The sequence below is a fragment of the Emydura macquarii genome, unplaced genomic scaffold (genome assembly GCF_026122565.2).
Source record: "Emydura macquarii macquarii isolate MOO-44397 ecotype Brisbane River unplaced genomic scaffold, CSIRO-AGI_Emac_v2 contig_2636, whole genome shotgun sequence".
In the NCBI taxonomy this organism is placed as follows: domain Eukaryota; kingdom Metazoa; phylum Chordata; order Testudines; family Chelidae; genus Emydura; species Emydura macquarii.
In genome coordinates, this window is record NW_027132773.1 from 38,112,274 (window position 1) to 38,133,691 (window position 21,418).

Sequence of the window (21,418 nt, forward strand, 5' to 3'; positions counted from 1 at the left end):
ACTGGAAGAAGCTATAAAAGAGTGGGAGTGACATCATCATTGTTCTTCACTCTCCCACAACTCAACACCTGAGAGAATGTCTGGAAGACAAAGGATTTTGAATGGAGAATGGGAACCCAGGCTGCAAAGCAGATGCAGCCTGTGCACCAAGAATCTGTAGCCTGCTTGTATCATCAATCAGGGCGAGATATTGCTAATTCAAATCCTGTTTAGTGCATAAGAACTTAGACTGTGAACTTATTTTTATTTCTTTGGTAACTATCTCTGATCTTTTATGCTTATCACTTATAATCACTTATAATCTATCTTTCTGTAGTTAATAAATCCATTTTATAATTTTACCTAAAACTGTGTAATTTGAATGAAGTGTTTAGGACATCTCAGCTCAGTTACAAAGGCTGGTGTATGTTCTCTTCCCATTGAGGTAGGGGCGAACTAATTAATAAGCTTCCTCTGACCAGATTTCTGGCTAGCGCAAGATGGAACAATTCTGAGTTGCAGTGCATAAAAAGCTGGGGTGAATTTGCTGATGCCATTCTCTATTGGTGGTCCATGAATTGCTGAATGAAAACATTCATGTAACACAGTTGGGTGTGTCCCTGCCTGTGAATGCTTCTGTGAGAACTTTACCTGCTAGCTTACTGACAGCGTCACAGAGTCAAAGGCAGCCCAGGTAAACATTCATGCTATCTAGCTGGGAGTGGGGCTCCATCTGCTGTTGTGTTGCGTGGTAATAGTTCCCAGAGGCACTGCTGTTTATCACCACTGAGGCATTGTTGGGAGCCAGCCCAGGCTGGAAAGGCAAAGGGGCACAGTGGTTCCACAGCTTCCATGCTGCACCCTGGTGGGTATCCAGTCACAGCTGGCTCTGCAGAGGCCTGAGCTATCTATGCAGGGACCTTTTTGCTTCATCTTTACTTTCCACCCCACGCTATCTTCTCCAGACCCCTGTCAGCACATCAGAGGTTCACATCTGCTGACATCTCAGAGGAGGAATTCCCCTCTGTGCCCCAGGACCAGATCTTGTTCATCTCCTTGCTCTCTGCTTGTGGCATCAAAAGAAACAATTTCTGCGGATGCTAGCTGCTTGTCTACTGATTTGAGTGTATACATGATTGATTTCCTCCCTTGGTTATGTCCCTCTCTTCATGAGGGCAATAAGGTATACTCTGATCAGGAGTATTTCCTAAGGACTGGGCCCAATTTTATCTGAAACCTCGCTGATTTACAGACTAATTGATGGCCATGAGACTTAAATACAGTCCCTGAAAGCTAGTTAGATTTTGAGTGTTATTGTAAACTGACAACTGCTAGTCATGTCACAGAGACCTGTAAGGATATATTTAAGAAAAGCTTCACAGCCCTCTTCAGGAAAACAATGCAGCGATGGTGTTGGACTGGCAGATTTATTGTTCTTAACGTGTCAACTTTGCCCATACAGAATAAAAATTAACAACTGCAGAACAGCAGGGAGAATACCTATAAAATTGAGAGGGAATAAAGGAGGTTAGTTTTGCTCTTCAGACAGCTAGTGTTGCTGCTGAAAGTGTAAAGGCCACACGCCAATTAATTCTCAGTGGGTTCTCAATTATCATTCTGAATTCAGCAATTAAATTCTGAAGACAAATTCTGAAAGGGCACATAAATCCAGCAGTTAAAAGGTTGCTACATATTTTTATTTTCTCCTTTATCATTTGGGATCACTTCTTTCCATGCTGCCAAATGCTTCATTTTTGTTAAGGATGCAAGTCCTAAGCTTTCACGGCTGTCCTCATCCCCAAGATGATGCTTTCACACTTTTACGGTGTAACTCTTACAGCCAAATTCCAGTTAGGTCTTTGACATTTATATCTTTTCTTTAATGTCTGAGTATATTGAATCATATCTGATATACTTCAGTTCCTCTGAGGGATGTGTATGCTCTCTGGTATAACAACTGACTGAACTTTATTGCTTCATCAGAGTTTTATTTGCAGGTGTATTAGCAAGGCATTACTGCACAGTGTTATATTACATCTTCAAAGGAAGCATGCCGCTATTTGATACCATATCAAACACTAGCTCCTAAAACACTTGTCAAATGGTACCTGAAATACTGCACTCCAAGAATTCTGTCAATAATTTAAACAAGACTCTCAGGGCCATTTAAAATAAATATGAATGGCAATAATGGACTCAATTTACTTGAGCAAAACTTCTACAGATTTTGCTCCCTGAGAGAGAACTGCAGGATCAGGTCTAACCTGCCAAAAATATTCATGTTTTGGATCAATGAGTTACTTAAAGTAAGAGTATCATTAGTAAATAGTTAGTATAAAATTAATCATTTTCAATTATGCCAAACTAGCTTTATATTCTAAGCATATGTTTTTAAAAGTCATAATTAAATAGGAAACTATTGTACTACGCATATTATAGATTTAAGGTGCATCCAAGTTATCAGGCATTTGCATAATGCTGCTGTTTTTCACAGTTCAGATCTAATGTGCAGTCATCACTCACATCTTATACGTCGCTAAGGTAGAAATGTAATAAAATACATCTGAACTATTGTTGCTGTGTTCAGGAAGCAAGAAAGTATTTACCATACTCTTTATTGCAGGTAGCAATAGTGCTGTATTTATTAACTAGTTTAAGAATGCTGTCTATGCATTAGGTCTTGCTTTTGACCTAGAGAGCCTTAAAATTACAAAGATGTGGAGAATGTTCTTTGGATTGCTAATCTCTATTTGTATTGATCCAGAACTTAATATGTGCTTAACACCTGGGTCCAGACTGTGCAAAACTGTGCACAGCAAGTTCAGGGAGTAGGGGAAGAAAACTTACAAGGATATGCGGAGGCAGAGAGTACTTGCAGCACGGTTAGGTCTAACAGTAGTGCTTATGTTGAGGTGCTTCTGTGGCTGAACTTAAAGCAAATACAGAAGAGAACAAAGATGGCTATTTGCTCCCTGTTCTTTGAGGAGATCTGTATGGGTCCCTGCTCCATCCCTCCTCTTCTCCTTCCAGTGAGGAGCAGGAGGGGACAGAGCTGGACAACATCCAGATCTCCTGTACAATAAATGGGAGCCAGTGAATATATTCATTTGCTTTCACTAAGACACTGGAGCAAAAGGGGCTGTCATCTCAGCAACAAAAGGCCAGTTTTAAAAAAAATGAAAATGACCCTTAATTTACTTCAGGCCATCTGATCAATTAAAAGCTACAATTTATTCTGGTAAAAAAATTACCAGAAAAGATCAAAGTTGGAGATAGTTGAAATGCCTAAACCTCAGGAAGAGAAAAGTTCTCAAGAAAATGCAGACAGACACAGGTGAATCCAACTACCCAAATTCGACAAAGGAATTTTATATCTACAGCTACTTTGAAGTAATTGATTGTACAGTACCAGTATTCAATCAAGATTTGACCAACAAAATTATTCAAAATCTTGAAACTCTCAGAACTCCAAAATGTAACAGAAATGCAAATTCAAGACATGCGTCAAATGTATAATTGCGATTTCAATCAGAATTGACTGATAGCTCAGCTTTATCTGCTGCAAACCAACTGTCATTTTTCAGGAAGATCATTAAAGTAAGTTCAGAAACAATCATGGTTAAACTGGGGTATGATTTTACAGGTACAGAAGGACAAAACTGATGATTGAGAGATTACAGGTGTTGCAGAAGAATTCATTTCAAGAAACCCTGGGTGAACATCATTGGTTGGAACCTTTTCAGATCTGTAAGTCATTCTTTTGACTTATGTTTTTAAAAGTATTGCTTTAATGAGTAGTTTTGTGTCATGACTAAACACCATTGGAGCCACATACTCAGCCACATACAAAGTACCCAAGTTCTGGCGAAAGTGGGAAGGACACAATAGAGATGAAGAACTTCAGGCCTATATCACTACTATATCACCTCTATAAACGGTATGAGTGTCTTATCCTAAACCACCTATCACAACTCATTGAAAAGCATCTAATTTGAGAGCAAGATTGACTCCAACCAGGCAAGTCATGCACCAATTAAGTTCTGAACATCTTTCAACACACTGAAGATGGTTTTGAAAAGGGTATGGTAATAGACCCTGTGTTTGTAGACCTATCAGCATCATATGACACAGTGAATCACTGAAAGTTCCTCACTAAAATATACAACATGATGGAAGATCAGCACCTCATATGATGGATATAATCTCTACTAGAGAACATCAAACTATATCAAACTATGCAGGAAGCAAAGTCAATGGTGGCAACAGAAAAACAACCTGCCACAATGAAGCGTACTCTTGGTAATACTTGTCAATATCTACATGAATGATCAACTAACCCATCTTGGCACAAGAAGTTTTATATATGCTGATGATCTATGCATCGCTGCCAAGCCAAAGATCTCACCCAGATCAGAGCTACACTAACATGGACGCTGTCTGGACTCTCAGTCTATTACACCAAGAACCAACTGCGTGCCAATCCAGCCAAAATGCTAGTGAGTCTCTTCCAGCTTTGGAATGAGGCCAGTAACCAACCTAACGTCATCTGGAATGGGGTATCACTTGCTACTGCTCAAATCCTATCTGCCATGGAGTGATGCTAGATTGCACTCTCTCCGTCAAAACACACATGGAGAAGACAAAAGGCAACGTTAGCACCCAGAACAACATACTCAGGAAGCTTGCAAATTCAAAATGGGGAACCAACTCAGCAACATTAGAAGCCATTGCATTTGCACTTTGCTGTTCAGCAGCTGAATATGTATGTCTGGTGTGGGAAAGATCTGCTCATTCAAAAGAAGTGGACCCTGTGCTGAATGACAGCTGCCACTACGTCACAGGATGTCTAAAAGCAATGAACAAGTACAGCTTTTATTAGCTTGCTGGTATTGCTTCACCAGATATCAGGAGAGCAGTCACAAGAAAAATTGAATGATTATGACAGGTTGAAGATACCAGACAGCTACATGACTGGAAACGTGGCATACATGGCTTGAAATACTCTACGAGAACATCCCAATGCGCACTGACATTACCAAATGCCTTCCTGCAGGTGCTGACAAAGACTGGTTAACCTGGAGATATTTAAATCACTTCTGAACAAGAGTCAGTAGGTCAAAAGTCATTAAATGAAAGTGGGACTATTCCAATGACTGAGACACATGTGACTGTGGTGAAACATAAACCATGGAACATCTATTGGTCTGCTGGCTCCTGTAGGAACTGCGCACCAGGGAAGATCTCATCTGGGCTACAGACAGGGCCATACATAATATGTAATAATATTATGTACTCAACACTGAAAAATACCTATGATTGTGGTGGAAGGACACATGAAGAAGATGGCTAAATAAAGTGAGATGAATGAGTTTCTGTTTCATTTCAGTGTTTACTTTATTTATTAATGCAATCCCTAAATTTTTGGGTGGCGCCTGAAGTTCCCCCAAATCTCCATGCCCATGCATCGCAAGCATACATTTCCTGACTTTTATTAAATTTTGGACATAACATCCCAAGACTACAACATGACTTCTAATACAACTTCTAGTGTTGGCATGAGATTTTACTGCATGTTCTTTTTCCTGCAGTTTATCGGGACTCATTCCTCACTCCTGCACTCACACATGACGTTTGTGCCACTCACTAGTCCTCCTGTTTATAGAAACTACCTTTAAAATACATACCTTCAAAAATTAATGCTGTGTTCCTCTGGTTATAGGGGAACAAATTCAGCCTTGGCTCATGTACCTGCATCTCTATTAATTTGGCTTAACATTGTGTATTCTGCCTCTTCTGTGCTGCATTTGTTAGAAAGATGGGCATGGTGATATGAACAGCATTTTTGTCATGAAGGGGGTTTAAGTTAGCCAAATGCCCTGTATTACTTCAGCTTATCCCTTAAAGTCAATTCACTAAAAGGACTGTATCTCCTATCAGCTGAGTCTTTAGTTCTTTTTTTACAGACAATCAAAATTATTATTTTTAATTTTAAGCATTATTAAATCTAATTAGGGAAAAAAACTTCTACCAGAATGCCTTGAAGTGGCAGCACTGTGTGCCTCATTCTACTGATTCATTAGGAGGACATTTTTTTATTTTAATATTGCTATTGAATGAAGCTCCCCACAGAGTTTAGCAGCGTGGGATCCCTCTTTCCATGAGGCAGAATGCCATTCTCCATACTCTTCCTTCATTAATCAATGGGGAGAGGGCACCCTTAATTCGTGGTCTTTCATTTTTTTCAGTAGACTAATTCATGCAGAAAGTTAAACTGGAAAGGAACTCTTGGATTATCCAATAAATCACCCTGCACTAGTGCAGGATAGTCCGTTACTTTATTAGTAACTTTAATTTACTGTTGAAGGTTTCTAGGTTAGTCTCACTGGTAAATTATATACATATTTTCTAAATCACATTATACAGTATATTTTATTTATTTCTAGTCTTACTGTTGCCAGAAAATTAGAACAATTTCTCCTCCTTTTGTTGGTAGATTTCTTAATGAATTTACATATTATTGTATAAGCAGACTATTTGCCAGGTAGGACATATTTAATGTACATAATCTTTCACCATAGTTTATTTCTTCTAACTTCGCTGTAATCTTAATGACTCTTCTCTACACTTTTTGTGTATCTTTTCTAAACAAAGGCCTTGATCCTGCTATCGGATCTTCCTATGTAGATTCAGTAGCAAAAGTTGTGTCTGTCTTTAGCACTCACCAGTCTCTTCCTGATAATTTTAAGTTATATTTTGCTTACTATTCTGGACCCTGATCCTCCATTAGAATCCATCAGTGAGGACGGTGGCCCAAAAACTCCTTAATGCCAACTGACAAGGCAGTTACAGGAATGTCCTGATTCTGGTATGTACATTCTGGTTCACCAGAGAATGTCATGTGAGGTCTTAAATGACAGCCAGGGTCACACTGGTCAATATTATTGTGAAATTTATGTAGAGTTCTACATATGGAGTTATGTAAATATCCTGAAAATATGTTCTTAGAGTTTGTATCAAGCTATGAATCATCAGCAGAGGTGGAGAAACGTTTTCTGTCAAGCAAACGATGTTTATTCACCTCTCTCTCTCTGTCGGGATGTTAATTAAGCATTGTAAGCTAACACAGTGGATACCCATTTACATACAATAGCAATGGAAAGATGTGAGATCAGCAGAGAAGCAGCACACAGGAAAAACAAGCCACAACGAGTTATTCTGTCTTTGAAGTTTGGGAAGTAGAAGGTAAAGAAAACACTCTCGTATTCTGCCCCTAGGAAGTAAATGGGCAGTGCATTTACATTCATGAAAACAGGATCCTCTGTTGAAACACTGCAAAAGATACTAGCTAAGATAAAACTTTAGACAGGAGGTTAACCTGTTAAGTTTAGTCTCTAGAAAGCATGTTATGAGTTTGTTGTATACGTAACCCTTTTTTTCCAATATCATTACTTACTATCACTGGAATCTTTGATAAGAAGCTTATCCTTGGTTTCACTGTGTATATATCTAAAGTGCTGTGAGACGATGCTAGATGCTGCTCCTGTGCTGACTCATACAAGCGGATGTGAACACTGTTCTCTTCTGAACAGCTGACCTGTTATTTTGGTGCGTGTTCAGTGGAGAAGTGGTTGGACATTACAGGGGAACACTTTAAAGAGGCTCAGAGATTGGAGTGCACCTACTGTTAATCTGCATGGCAAAGTAAGGCCTGCCATAGATGCTCACACACTTTCCTCTGGGCTAACAGCTTGGTGGTGTCAGGAAGCTGACACCCAGCTAAACACAAGTAAGACCCCCTCATGCTGGAGGCAGAGAGTAACAAGGTGATTTACAATCCTGGGTACCCCAAGAACTGTCACAAGGACCCCTAATCTTGTGTGGAGTTGTATTGACCATGGGATTTTGCACAGGTGTTGGGATCCTGTCAGCCGATCCTAATGCAAGATTGAGACATATGAATGCAGAGAAAGTACAGGATCCTATTCATTCCTCAAATACATACACACCTTTTTCTGATACAGTTTTAAGAGAGTCAATTAAACTGCCTTTTATTTATAATCCATTACTTTTTTAAAATTTGCATTTAACACTTTCCTTGTGCACCTCCAGCTCAAAAATGTCTAGGTACTAACCCTTCAAACTTTTCTTATGTTTAAAAAGCCTTATAAATTCATTGGGTAGAGCCGATGTTGTGGGCTGTATTTGAAGAAAATGAATTGTAATTAAAAAAAAGTAATTAGCAATTGCGTCTAATTGTAATGATTATAGTGTAAGTATGAGCAGCTTGAATTTTTTTGTAGCTGGTTGCAGCTGAAAAAGAACATCTGAGTCCTTCAACACTTTAACAGACGTTTTTGCCTTAGTTCAAATGGCAGAGAATTGAGTTTGGGTATTATCAACTAGGATAAACCAGAATTTCCAAATTTTGATGCCTAAAATTAGGCACTTAAATGAGTGATTCAATTTTTTACTCAGCACCTATGAAAAGTGGAATAGTTATATGACTCTTCCTTTTAGGCACCAAAAAATAAACATTTTGGCATAGGACCTTAGACCAAGCTCTGCAGGTCTACGTGCCTTATCTGGTAAATGTGGTGTTTGTCTGTAGCAATGGATTCACTGAATTCACCGGTGATTTCCCTCTCCCACCCACCCTTGCAAAGTAGGAATACAATTGGTTAAGCTGCTTTTGAGTTACAAGCCGTAAAAACACGCTGACCATGGAGCTAGAGGAAACATGTGGATCACTTCTAAGCTTATGCAAATGAAGGATGGAAGAGTGGGGGACAGCCATGACAAGGAAAGAAGAATGTCAATCAAAGAAAGAACAAAAATAGTTAAATTTTCAGAGTTATTTTATAGAAAATTAAGTGCCAACTTTTAAAACAAAATTTACATATATTAGATTTTTATATATCAGGAAACCTCAGGGGATGTGATTCTGTAGAATAAAGGGGAACAGGTGATCTTAGTATGAAAGGGTGGAGGATGAGGGAGCCCAGCTTGCCTGCTTCAGTTTGATGATGACTATTTGAATTTTTGTATACATTGTGGTCATAATTTTCCAACTTGGATGCCTAAATTTGGGCATCCAAATCCATATTTAGGCAACTACGTTTGAAAATACAGACTTGTCTGTTTCTGTATTTGTCTGATGGAAACATAAGAGGGTGTTTATGACCTCATGGTTTTGTAATATTTGATGCACATTTATTATAAGCCATATATGTAAGTGAGCAAGCTATCTTTCTTGAGCATGCAATGACATCTAAAGAGTACTTTGTCGTATGGTATCTCTAGCAAGTGCACTGTTACCCTTTGCTAAGCAATAGCAGATTTTGGGACATTTTAAGTCAGTTTCCCATTGAAACAGAAATCAGAAGGTATATTCTAGCATCATTTATTTACCAAATGTACACAAGTCCTGTTCACCTGCATCAGAGGTGATGAAAACTGCACACAAGAAATTAATTCCCTCTTACAGAAACTTCTGCTAAGGAATCATTGCCCCTTCACCAAGGAGCAACTCACTCTTGTCTCTGTCTGTCTTTGGCTGTCCTGCCTAGCACACTATTTCCTTTCCCTGTCTCAGCCCCTGGGCTTTTTAGGCTGGTAAACCCATAGTTCAAACTGCTCACCTGGGACAATCTGGTCTCAGAAGGTAAGCCTGAGTGTTAACCTGTCTTTCTTGTAGCTGGTCTGCCCTTCAAAGGAACCTCAGAAAAGTTGGTTTGACAGCCCATCCAGTCAAAGGAGGGTGCTTTAACCCACACAATCCCACTGATGACTGTTTGCGTAGGGCGTACTGCACAGGATAACTTTAACACTTTCTGTGGAAAGGAGAGTTTCATCCTGAATGCTTAGACATCAATGCCTCATAACATGCATGAAACTAGAACCTTCTGCCTTAACAGTATTTATTCTCTTTCCAAAAGAAATTGAAAATACATCTCGTGATCACTTCACTCTTTGGCTAGAACTTTCATTTTACATAATTAAAGTTACTATAGTTCAACACATTAAATTATGCTATTATATAATACATAAAGGTAAATGCCTGATGTTGTTGGCTCTTTTAAAATGGTCTTGATGAAGTCACAAACCAAGATGAATTCCTACCCTGCGTGCTATAACTTTGAATGACATTAGTTTTGATAATGTACAGTGCTTTAAGCCATTACTGTTGGTTCCTGTAAGAAAAAGCAAAATATGCACAGCTATTCTATCCTCTCTTTTCATTAATGGCATAAAGACCATGTGAAAGTCTTTTTAGAGATGACTCTTTCCTTCAGGTTACTTATACATCACAAAAGATGCATATAGATTATATGCTGAAAACTATATTCCAGACTGTGTTATATTTGTCAAACCTAGAACATATGTTAACCATTGTGTTAGTTTTACTCTTAAACCTGAGTAAACTAGAGATGATTAAGAAATGGTGAATTTCTTGTGTGCTGAATACTTGTCTTAGTCCTCTCCAGTTCGGAATTTTAACAGACATTTCTTATTTTTGAGCATTCATTAACCTATTAACATTTAGCTATTGTAAATGTCAAAACCACAGAGAAGTACAGACTGTTCCTTTCTGTGATTCTGTCACTTTGTTTTACCACCTTGTTTTGTATACACTCACTTGTTCCAATGTCCAGAAATAGTTCTGGTACCGAGGGCATATTCAAACAAACTGTCATTAAAGTCAATAGGAGTTTTGCTTGAGTTGGGACTGCAGGATTGGGCCCAAGAATTAATTTTACAATCATAACCATTAATAACCTCTAATTACGATCCTGTGCTCTGTGATTTTTCTGTGTCAGCTAATAATGTTGCTATGCTTATACCTTATTGCATTCTCTTCTCTCATGCCCAGTTACTGAATAACAATATCAGAACATGTGGAGCCAGATATTTGTTCCCTAGCCTGGCCCTTTTGTGATAGAAGTTGATATAAGTGGGCAGCTGGGCATTACCTTTCCTTAGGAGAATCTCTGGCTGATATAGAACCAGCATAGCCAGCTGTATCCCATGCTATCTGGCCTCTCTGGCATACAGGGCATGGTGAGTGAGTGGCCAGAATGCCTTGCACTCCAGTAATCTTGGAACAGCTTGTATGGAGCCATTGCAGCTGGCATTGGTCACAGCAACCCTGAGTCTGTTGTAATGTTTGCCCCCAGCATAAGTGGTATAAAAGTGGTGTAATCATATATTTCTATTGGAACTGAGGAAAATTTTGGGAAACAAATTAAGATTTACATAAACATTCACAAATGTAAGGGGGAAAGTGTTTTATCATCCAACTGTATATCTTGAATTAGTATGGTCATTAAAGACATACAGTTCAATACATTAAAAAAATGTATATCTGAAATTTTGGTGGGTGGAATTCAGATAAGCAAACCAAAATTCTGACTTTGTGCTCAATTCTAGTTTTTATTGTATATTAGGTCTCCTGAGAGAAATTCTAAATGTGCTTCCTACATATTTAGAAGACACAGATACGAATTTTCCTTTTACAATTTAGTTTTAAAATGGTAAGTGAATGTCATTCTTGTAAAAAGATGCCACACTGACAGACGTGGAAAAATGAAGCCGTTTGTTTATCCATAGAACATGTAGTTTAAAGGCAATGACAATACAAGCTTTCCTAGACACCATAACATGAAATAGGGCACTAACCAGGCCTCAGGCTGCATGGTTAGTTCAGTCTTCAAGTCAAATCCGTCTTTGGTCTCTGTGTGCTGGCTGACCACAACTGTCCCAGTTAGCACCACAGAAGATTAGGGTTGGAAGGGACCTCAGGAGGTCATCTAGTCAAACCCCCTGCTCAAAGCAGGACCAACCCCAACTAAATCATTCCAGCCAGGGCTCTGTCAAGCCACACCTTAAAAACCTCTAAGGATCGAGATTTCACCATCTCCCTAGGTAACCCATTCCAGTGCTTCACCACCCTCCTAGTGAAAAAGTTTTTCCTAACATCCCATCTAGACCTCTCCCACTGCAACTTGAGACCATTGGATCTAGTTCTGTCATCTGCTACCACTGAGAACAGCCTAGCTCCATCCTCCCGGAACCCCCTTTCAGGAAGTTAAAGGCTGCTATTAAATCCCCCCTCGTTCTTCCCTTCTATAGACTAAACAAGTCTAGATACTTCAGCCTCTCCTCATAAGTCAAGTGCTCCAGCCCCTAATCATTTTTGTTACTCTCTGCTGGACTCTGTCCAATTCCCTTCTGTAGTGGGGGCCCCAAAACTGGACACAATATTCCAAATGTGGCCTCACCAGTGCTGAATAGAAGGGAATAATCACTTCCCTTGATCTGCTGGCAATGCTCCTACTAATGCAGCCCAATATGCCGTTAGCCGTTAGCCTTCTTGGCACATTGTTGACTTATATACAGCTTCTTATCCACTGTTACCTCCAGGTCCTTTTCTGCAGAACTGCTGCCTAGCCAGTCGGTCCCCAGTCTATAGCTGTTCATGGGATTCTTTCATACTAAGTGCAGGACTCTGCACTTGTCCTTTTTGTTGAACCTCATCAGATTTTTTTTGGCCCAATCCTCCAATTTGTCTAGGTCACTCTGGTATAATATATACCAATTATATAGGTGCTTTCAGAGATGTGGACAGCTGGGCATTAGGAACAGGACTGAAACCACCATCTTTATTCAATATAGGCCACCAAAAAGCTTTCACACGTTAACAACTTTTAGCTTCTACAGGTTTCTGTATCACTGTATAAACATTCAATTATTAACCTATCCAAAATCCATCTGTGGTGTCTAAGAAACTAGCCCAAGGCAACACAGTGAGTTGATTAGAACACGGATTAGAACTCCGCTATTGGGACGTGGAGCTCAGTTGTCAGTCCACTGGACCATGGCGCCACACTATCATTATCACATTACATAGCTCATTACCAGTCTCCCAAGCCATCCATTCTCTTTGTTACTTTCTATGCACAGTAACATACTGTGCCTTAGTATACCACAGGCATTCATATTCCAATGAAAAATCCTAAAAGAACCAAAACAAGAACAAATCTAGAGAGTGTATGGACAAGGATGAAGAGGGTAAAGTTTAAATGATGATAAAATACAAAACAAGTGGGGAAACTAAACGGTAAATACAAGAAAATATATGTTTTATCTACTTCTTCCAGAATGGTAAGTACAAATCAAGCAAGTTCTTTACAAAGCAAAAATTATTGTAAGTTAAGGAGTTCTGTGATTTGGGAACTAAAAAAATATTAAAATCTCTCAGCAAATTACAACATCAGAGAGTGTGCTATTTTTTGCTAAAAAGAAAAGAGAGAGAATTGTTTTAAGTATTTGCCCTTGAGGCAGCCCAGAGTAATATCGTTCCCACAGGCAATCCTACCTTTGTTTTCCAACTTGAGTTCCTCTGCTAGCAAGCTGTCTTGTCTGTTGCCAAGTACAAATGCCAGAAATGAGAGGATCAGGGCATCCAAGATTCCAATAATAGCCAGGATATATGCCCAGCGGACTGAACAAGCCCCAAGTGTGTACTTGTCTGTCTTTTCACCACACATCCGTTTTACCTCATCTGAATCCCAGCCATCAGGAAAAATCATACAGCCCAGGACGAGACAGGCAGCTTGGGGAAAAAACAGAGGGAGAACAATGGGATGATGTGACCAAACTTTCATTTTTTACATATCTACATACTTTATTATTAAAACACAGCCTTTTTCTCCAGAACTTTAAAAATAGGTTACTTGGAAAACAAATCTGTCACACAACTATGAAAATTAGTTAAATAATTAACATAAGAAAGTTAGATACACCATCAACTTGAAACCCACTAAAGGAACAAATGAAAGTCCTGCCCCTGAATCCCCCAGCCAATTTTTGTGGTTTTACAATCTCATTTTCCTGTTGTTAAGAATATTTTTTCGCCTCTTTATTGTTTCATGAATGGCTTACAAAAAACAAAAGAAAACTGATTAACTAGCTGATTATACAGGGAAAACTGTGAAACTGAATATGCATAAAGTGCTGCTAAATGCCCCAAGTAAACAAATGGAAAAAAACAGAGAAAAAACTTTATAAATGATAGGAATCTCAGTAATATGCAGTATAGCTGTCTTGGTCCCAGGATATTAGAGAGACAAGGCGGGTGAGGTAATATCTTTTATTGGACCAATTTCTGTTGATGAGAGAGACAAGCTTTCAAGCCACACAGAGCTTTTCTTCAGGTTTGGGAAAGGTACTCCAAGCATCACAGCTATATGCAAGGTGGAACAGATTGTTTAGCATTAGTAGTTAGCACACATTCTAAGGGACCATTAAAAGTACAGTGGCTCATTATGACAAAAAGAGGGGGTTAGTGGGGTACAGATTGTTGTAATAAGCCATAAATCCAGTGCCTCTGTTCAGTCCATGAAATTTAGTGTCTAGCAGAGTTATGAATTTAAGCTGCCAGGCTAATCTTTTGAAAGTATTGTGCAGGTTTCCTTTGGGGCTATCGAGTGATCTCTTTCTGAAAAGTGTTCACCCATACATGATGTGGTGTCTTTGTCTTTTATCATTTTCCAGTGTGAGTTCATTCACGAGTGTAGTGAGTGTCTGGTTTTCCTCAATCGCTGTGATGAGAAAACAGCATAAAGACAAATTCTCGGACCTTACTAATATAAGCACATGTGGAGTCCCTCCACTGAGTTAGTACTAGAGTAAATCTGCATTATTGATTGGGAAAATATGTACTTGACATCTCACAGGAAATTAAAAGATAAATTGTCTGACTGGAGTTATAAACAGAAATAACTACCCAAAGCCTGATTTTCCACTATGTTACACTAGTAATTTCAAAAGCATAACACTGATGTCTGACTGGTGTAGTGCACTGGAAAATCAGGTCCACTATCCGTGCAGTAAGGATAGCACATTTTTAATCATTCTGCTTGACATTCACCTGAGGGGAGGGAGGAGATGTTTGGATTAGGAGACTGTACAATTAGGTATTGAAGACATATCTCATATCAAGGCAACATGCTTCAATTGTATGCCTTTGGGGTCCAATTCTGGAACTCTTTCTCACGCAGATAACTTTACTGAAGCTAACAGGGCTATCTGTGTAAGTAGCACTCAGTAAAGGCTGTGGAATCAGGTCCATCATGATTGACTAAATGTAATTGGTATACTGGCATTTTTTAAAAAGCAATACAAAAGTAAGAAGAATTGAAAGATAAAAATTTTGTTAAATTAAGTTAGTATATACTGTCTAAATGAAAATCACCAAATCCATATACTTTAAATTATCCATTTTAGTGTGTCTGTTTAGGCTTTTTTAATTCAGAGGCAAGTCTTATTTCCATTGCAAACCTCTGCCTCTTCAATAAGCTGGTCTGGTAAATTGGGGGCGCACTATTCTTCTAAAAGTATATCTAAGCTTTCAATGGCATCTCTAATGTTGCTGTGGCCTCTCTAATGTTGCTGAACTTGAATGCATGTTTCAAATATGGACACTGAATTATTTTGTGAGTCTTAATGTACAGTATATAATATATTGCCATACGCCTCCTGCATCAAAGGATAGTTCAAAGGAACTAGCTAGATTCATGAAAAGTGTACATATCAGTAACTTCAAGTCATCTAAAATGCTGTTGGACAAATTCTGATCTAATTACGATGATGTACATATGGTATAACTTATGAAATTAGGAGCAGAATGTTAACCCGTATGTACTCTACCAACTGCGGGTGCTACAATGAACTTTTAGGAGGTGGTAAAAGTCCTCTCCATTTCAAGACAAAGTTAAGCCTACCAGTTTACACACCTCCCCTCTCCATGCCCCCAACAAACCAAACTTCTTTTGCAAAAAAGCAAAAATTACCCCACCCAAAAACACACACTACCAGTTGCACAGTGGCACTCAGGTCTTGTAATATAAATAGAAAGGAGGAATAAGATTCCCTCAATCACTTTGATGAGATAGTATGAAAGAGACAGTGCAAACATTAATTAGGGCTGGTATTTTTCTTAGGATGGTCACGAAAGTAAGTTTGTTGAAAGAAGCTGGAAAAAAATGTTTACAGTATCCATTTGATGAATAAAACCTGTTTGCGTCTAATGTATTTTACAAATTCTTATTGAGGAGCTCATTTTGTGAAAATATATCTTCCTTTAATACTTTCTAGGACAATTAGACCTACAGTGATTTGCTGAGTACATGCTGGTTGAGCCTTAAAATGCCTTTTGACTGTATTAGTTTATTCATTCAATTTCCTTATATCGCCAAAGAATTAAGAGACAAATTGTGCAATAATTTTCTTGCTTGAACCAGTTATTTATACTTCTAAAGATTACTTTTTCTATTTGAAACATAAGCATCACTCTTGTAGGTGTGGTAGGCTTCACTGAAACATACACTAAATTCTCACAGTTCCTCTTCTCTGAACTAGTCTCCATGAAAAAATCAATATTTATCCAATGTACTTAGAATTAAAATAACTGTAGGCAAATATTTTCTGCAGACTAACAACCACTGCACACAATGAACAGTTTACATATTGAATATGTATGACAGCATTTGTCTGCAATTTTGAACAGTTATCAGTTTTCCCCCAATAAATAGAAACAGGGATTTCTGTGCTTTATAGGGGCAATTGGAAAATATTTAAATTTGAATGGTTTTTATTGTATACTACATCAGACATCAGACATAAGCCCTAAGTATTTCCTGGAAATGATTTAGACTTTGTCCCTCTTTATCTAGGTTATTGGGAATACATGCCCTGAGCTAAGCAATACTGTACAGAGCTTCCTAAATAAGTTTCTCAGATTTCCAATTAAGCTAGAAAATATAGTTGAAAATAAGCTTTCTTAGGTCTGGATCCTTGCAAGCAATTATGCACATGCTTAACTTTACTATTGAAATCAGTGGGACTACTCACAGTTGCAAAGTTAAGCTGATGTGTAAATTTTGCAGGATAAAAGCCTTCGTGTAAAATTTAAAACAAAAATGAATATGATCCTGAAATTTCAGGATGCAGTACAAATGGAATATTTCTCTCCCAGTTCCCTGTACAGTTCAGGTGTTTTCTACTGGATGAGAAAGTAGGTCCATATCCTCACAGGTTCCCAAATACCTTTGAGGATCTATGCTTTAGTTGTCATTTTCAGATGCACGAATCATGGCATCATGGAATCATTTAGAGGTTAACATAAATAAAATAACTTAGCCTCAAATCAGCATTTCCTAAGGAAAGCTTTTTGCAATGAATTCCTATAAATATATAGGCATGTTTGACACTATAGAACTCAGGTAACTTTTCATTTATCAGCTGCAAGAATGTAAAATTTTTAAACAGAGAAAACACAGGTATAAAATCCACCTACAGATTCTTTTTTGTATTGCTAGAATCTTTTACATTTTAATCCTTCTAAAGAGGATTAGGAAATTTTCTCTGTAAGGAATCAGCTTTTGGATTCAGAGATATCTTTTAAAAATAGAAGCCATTTTAAAAAAAGATAAATTATGTTGCAATTACAGTTGAACTGCAAAGAAATCACTTGGTAATGCAGATGCCTAGCCTGATCCCGCAGGTTTTATTTAGTCTAAACTTCCACTGATTTCAGTGGAAACATACACTGAATAAGATATGTAGTAAAGCCTGTAGGATATGGTCCATTGTTTGCAACTACAGTATATACAATAACTCCATATGATTGAATATTTTTAAAATTCCATAATTTAGGGTTTTAAAAAATCCAGAAGCTTTCAGTGTCTGAAGCTTTCTCTATTGAATGAACGATCAATCTCTACAGATTGAATTATTTATGACATTGGCCAACTTGCCACTCAGACCAATCAAATGTATCAGAGTCCTCTCTAGTACTGTACATGCTCAAGTTGAAATAGTGAATGATTACAGTTCATGGTCAGATGCTTTCCTCAAATACAGATGACATATTTTCATGAAAAATACCACAGATTCATACATTATAAGGCCAGATGGACCATTGTGATCATCTTGTCTCACCTCCTGGGGCCATAGGAGTTCCCCAGAGTAATTCCTAATTGGTCTTTTAAAATAAAAACAGCCAATCTTGATTTAAAAATTTCCAATGATGGTGAATCCACCACAATCCTTGGTAATTGTTCAAATAGTTAATTACCCTCACCGTGAAAAATGTGCACCAGTGATTTTCTCTCTATTTATGAAAAGCTAATTGCTATAGAAATAACTGGTATAGACCAGTTCCCACGTTCTCAACTCATTCAACAAGGAGGGCTTCTTCATTTTTTCCTGGCCACATGAACAATTTTATTTGCACATGAGATGCAGTGGAGGTGTGCTACTTGGTAGGAGAGAGATTTAATGGAGTAAGGGCAAAGGATGACACAGCATTGTCTGCTATGATACACACTGGAGACGTCATGTTCCTAAAACCCAGAGGAATTCTTGGTTTTCAGGACCTATGGCCCTTGCAGAATAATCACCAACCTCCTGGTGGGAGGAGGGTCCTGGGAAAGAAAGGAAAGGGGGAAGAAGAGAAAGGATTTAAAAAAAAAAAAAAAAACCAAACTTTTAGGGCACTAGATGATGCTAGAGGAAAGGAAAGGAGAGAGGAGATCCTCACACATACCCACAGGAAAGGAGAGTGATTACAAAAGATACAAGTCAAATTGTAGTCACATTTTGCCAACTTGGTTTGCATTTTTTGCAGGTCTCTCATACATCACAATGATGATGTGGCATAAATATCTAGTTAGAGAGACAGACGGGAGGGGGCAGGAGATAATGTACAGGGTTGAGAGAGCCAGCAGCTGACTGGTGGTGGATGCCAGCAATAGTGCAAACTGGTTGGTAGTAGAGTCTGGAAATTCAGCACTTGCAGGATTATGAGCCCAATTGTAGTACAAGACCTGCTGTCTGTCATAAGGGATGCCCTCTCTGCATGAATATTCTACGTTCCCTCTGCATATCAGCACTCATGCTGCAACTCACTCGGCCCTGAGCAGGTGCTGTACTTCTCTTCCCCTTGCCAGTCCTGCAGTGGTGGGTGGACTGGAAGGAAATAAGTGGATTCATGGGGTTAGTGGAGGAAAGACTCATTAGAGCCTTTACAGGGAGACTGTGGGGATGAGTCCAATGAGCCGACACCTGGGTAAGGAGGGGGAATAGACATTAGAAAAACAGACACTGAAAAGAGAATAGGGAGCAGGCACTGGGAAGTGGAGACGCGAGGGTGAGAGATATGGGGTATGTGTGTGTGACGTACAGGAGCAGATGTCTCAGGAGCTCCTACCACAATATAAATAGTAACAGTGATAACTAATAAAGGGGGAGGGGCAGAGAATGGAGAGAAGGAAGGGTGAGACTTGGGGAAGAAAGTGGCTCTGGAAGGAAGGAGACGGGTAGTGTGAAAGAACAGGAGGATGATGCAGCAGACAGAGCAAGGAAAGCGAATGAAGAGGAGACCAATGCACAGAGACCCAGAAAGAGCAATTAGACCAAGGGTTCTCAAACCTTTTCTTCTGGGACCCCCTTTGAAAATATTTGAGGTTCTGATGACCCAAAAAAGTGATGACCCCCTCACATGCCATGCCACTCTTACTTCTGTGCTGCTGTGGAGGGCAGCACTGCCTTCAGAGCACCCGGTCAGCAGCCGCTGCTTTCCAGCCACTCATCTCTGCAGGGTTCTGGCTGTCAGCCATGCAGAGCATGTGTGGGGGCTGACAGCTCGCGACCCTCCCATTAATAACCTCACAACCCCTTGAGTTTGAGAACCTCTGAATTAGACAGAATAGGGAGAGGAGACAAAGGGAAAAAATAAGGTAGAACTTTGAGCTGATGAGGTTAAAAATAGTAAAGGAGATGGCCCTGCAAAAATAGAGTAGAAAATACGGCAAAAGGGGTGGGGAGTAGGGGACATCAGTAAACATGGATAAATACTTTGTTTTTCTACTCTGCCCTTTCAGAATGGTGTCCTACTTTTTCATTCTGAAAGGTGGGATGGGGCAGATGGCAGAGTGAATGGCAGATGCCTATATTCTCTCCACTCTACGCCCTCTTCGATCTAAGCCCAAGCCCACATCCTCGAACCCCCAGCAGGTGCCATATCCTGGCTTTACACTTTGAAAATTTGTCTGCCTCCACGCAACCAACACCACAAGTAAAGTTAAACATATTGGTGAGTAGGACAAGCAAAGAAGGCAGCGACCATCATTTTCTATTTAAACATGTGTGCATTTTATAGATATTTTAATTCAAAAGCAAGGTGAGGGAAAAACCACAGGCACAAAAGGGATTGATACAATCAAGTCAGTAATAGATTCTACAGTACATGTCACTATTTCAATCATTCAGACCTTCAAGAGTCTGACAGCTTTACAGCCAGCAACTACTTATGTGCTGAAAATAAAGAGAGTCTGAATTCAGACTTTAAAAAGCCCCACATACTATTGCACAGACAGCAGGATATGGTGCCTTATGGTTCTGCTGTGCTCAAGATGAATTTTAGTAAAAATAGAAACCTGCATTTAGTTACCTCTATCAATTATTCAAGCTTATAATAATTGAAGAAATGTATTCCAGCAGCACTGACAAACCAGTGAAAGGGAAGCTGTTGCAGTGCTGGGGCAGGACATGGAAAAGAGGAAAGTTCAGGTTTGAGGGCAACAGGCTCCTGAAGTGCAGCTCCTTCAGGGCAACGCACCACAATGGGAAAATGCAGTTTAATACTGAAATGATTTGAAACAAAGTGGTTCAGGTGATTTCAACAAAACAAACCATTTAGATTTTGGGAATGTTGAAATGTTTTGTTTTGATGAACACATCAAAATGAAAATGAAACATTTTGACATTTCCAAATTGAAATTTTTTGGAATATCTGTTTTGCAGAAAATTTCAAATATTGGTCTCATTTTGGCCGAAAACAAATGTTGAAATGGTGGAATTTCCTACAGGATGGAAATTCCAGATATCACTTCTAAGTATGAATCACTGTCAGACTCTATTCTGCAGTTTTCTTTTTAACTGGAGGACAGGGGAACACATTTTTTACCTTAATCTCAGCACTAACACAAGTTCTTCTGCTCTTGTTATGGTCTTTAAATGCCCAAGCCTGCACTCAGTGGAATCACTAATACAATCCCCATTGTTTTAGTGAAAGCCGGATTACATCCCAGAGGATGGATTTTCACAGAGCTAAGGTTTTCAGAAGGGCCAGCCTCCCAGATTGCGGGCACAATTTTCACCTGCACTTTGCGGTCACAAAAATCAGCTGTGGTCTTGAAATGCTTTTGTGGAGAAAACGTGTTTTGACGAGGTGCTTGAAGGAAGAGAGGGAGGTTGCTTGGTGCATGAGGAGATGGAGTCTTTTCCAAAAGTAGGAGCCAATGTAGAGGAAGGAAGAAACAATTTTATAATTAGCAGTCAAACAAGGATGGGGTTTTCTTTGTCTTTCCCTCTTTAC

At 39.0% G+C, this 21,418-nt stretch overlaps 1 protein-coding gene across 4 annotated transcripts in view; it reads right to left on the bottom strand.

Moving 5' to 3' along the window:
- LHFPL3 (LHFPL tetraspan subfamily member 3) overlaps window positions 1–21,418 on the bottom strand; it is a 361,851-nt gene that overhangs the window by 106,398 nt on the left and 234,035 nt on the right. For 3 of the 4 annotated variants that reach the window (XM_067564498.1, XM_067564499.1, XM_067564500.1), the window contains exon 2: window positions 13,355–13,591. In XM_067564498.1, coding sequence (XP_067420599.1) covers window positions 13,355–13,591 — 237 coding nt within the window. Of the gene's footprint in view, window positions 1–13,132; window positions 13,592–21,418 lie in introns of those variants that run through there. The other variant, XM_067564497.1, reaches the window with a different exon arrangement.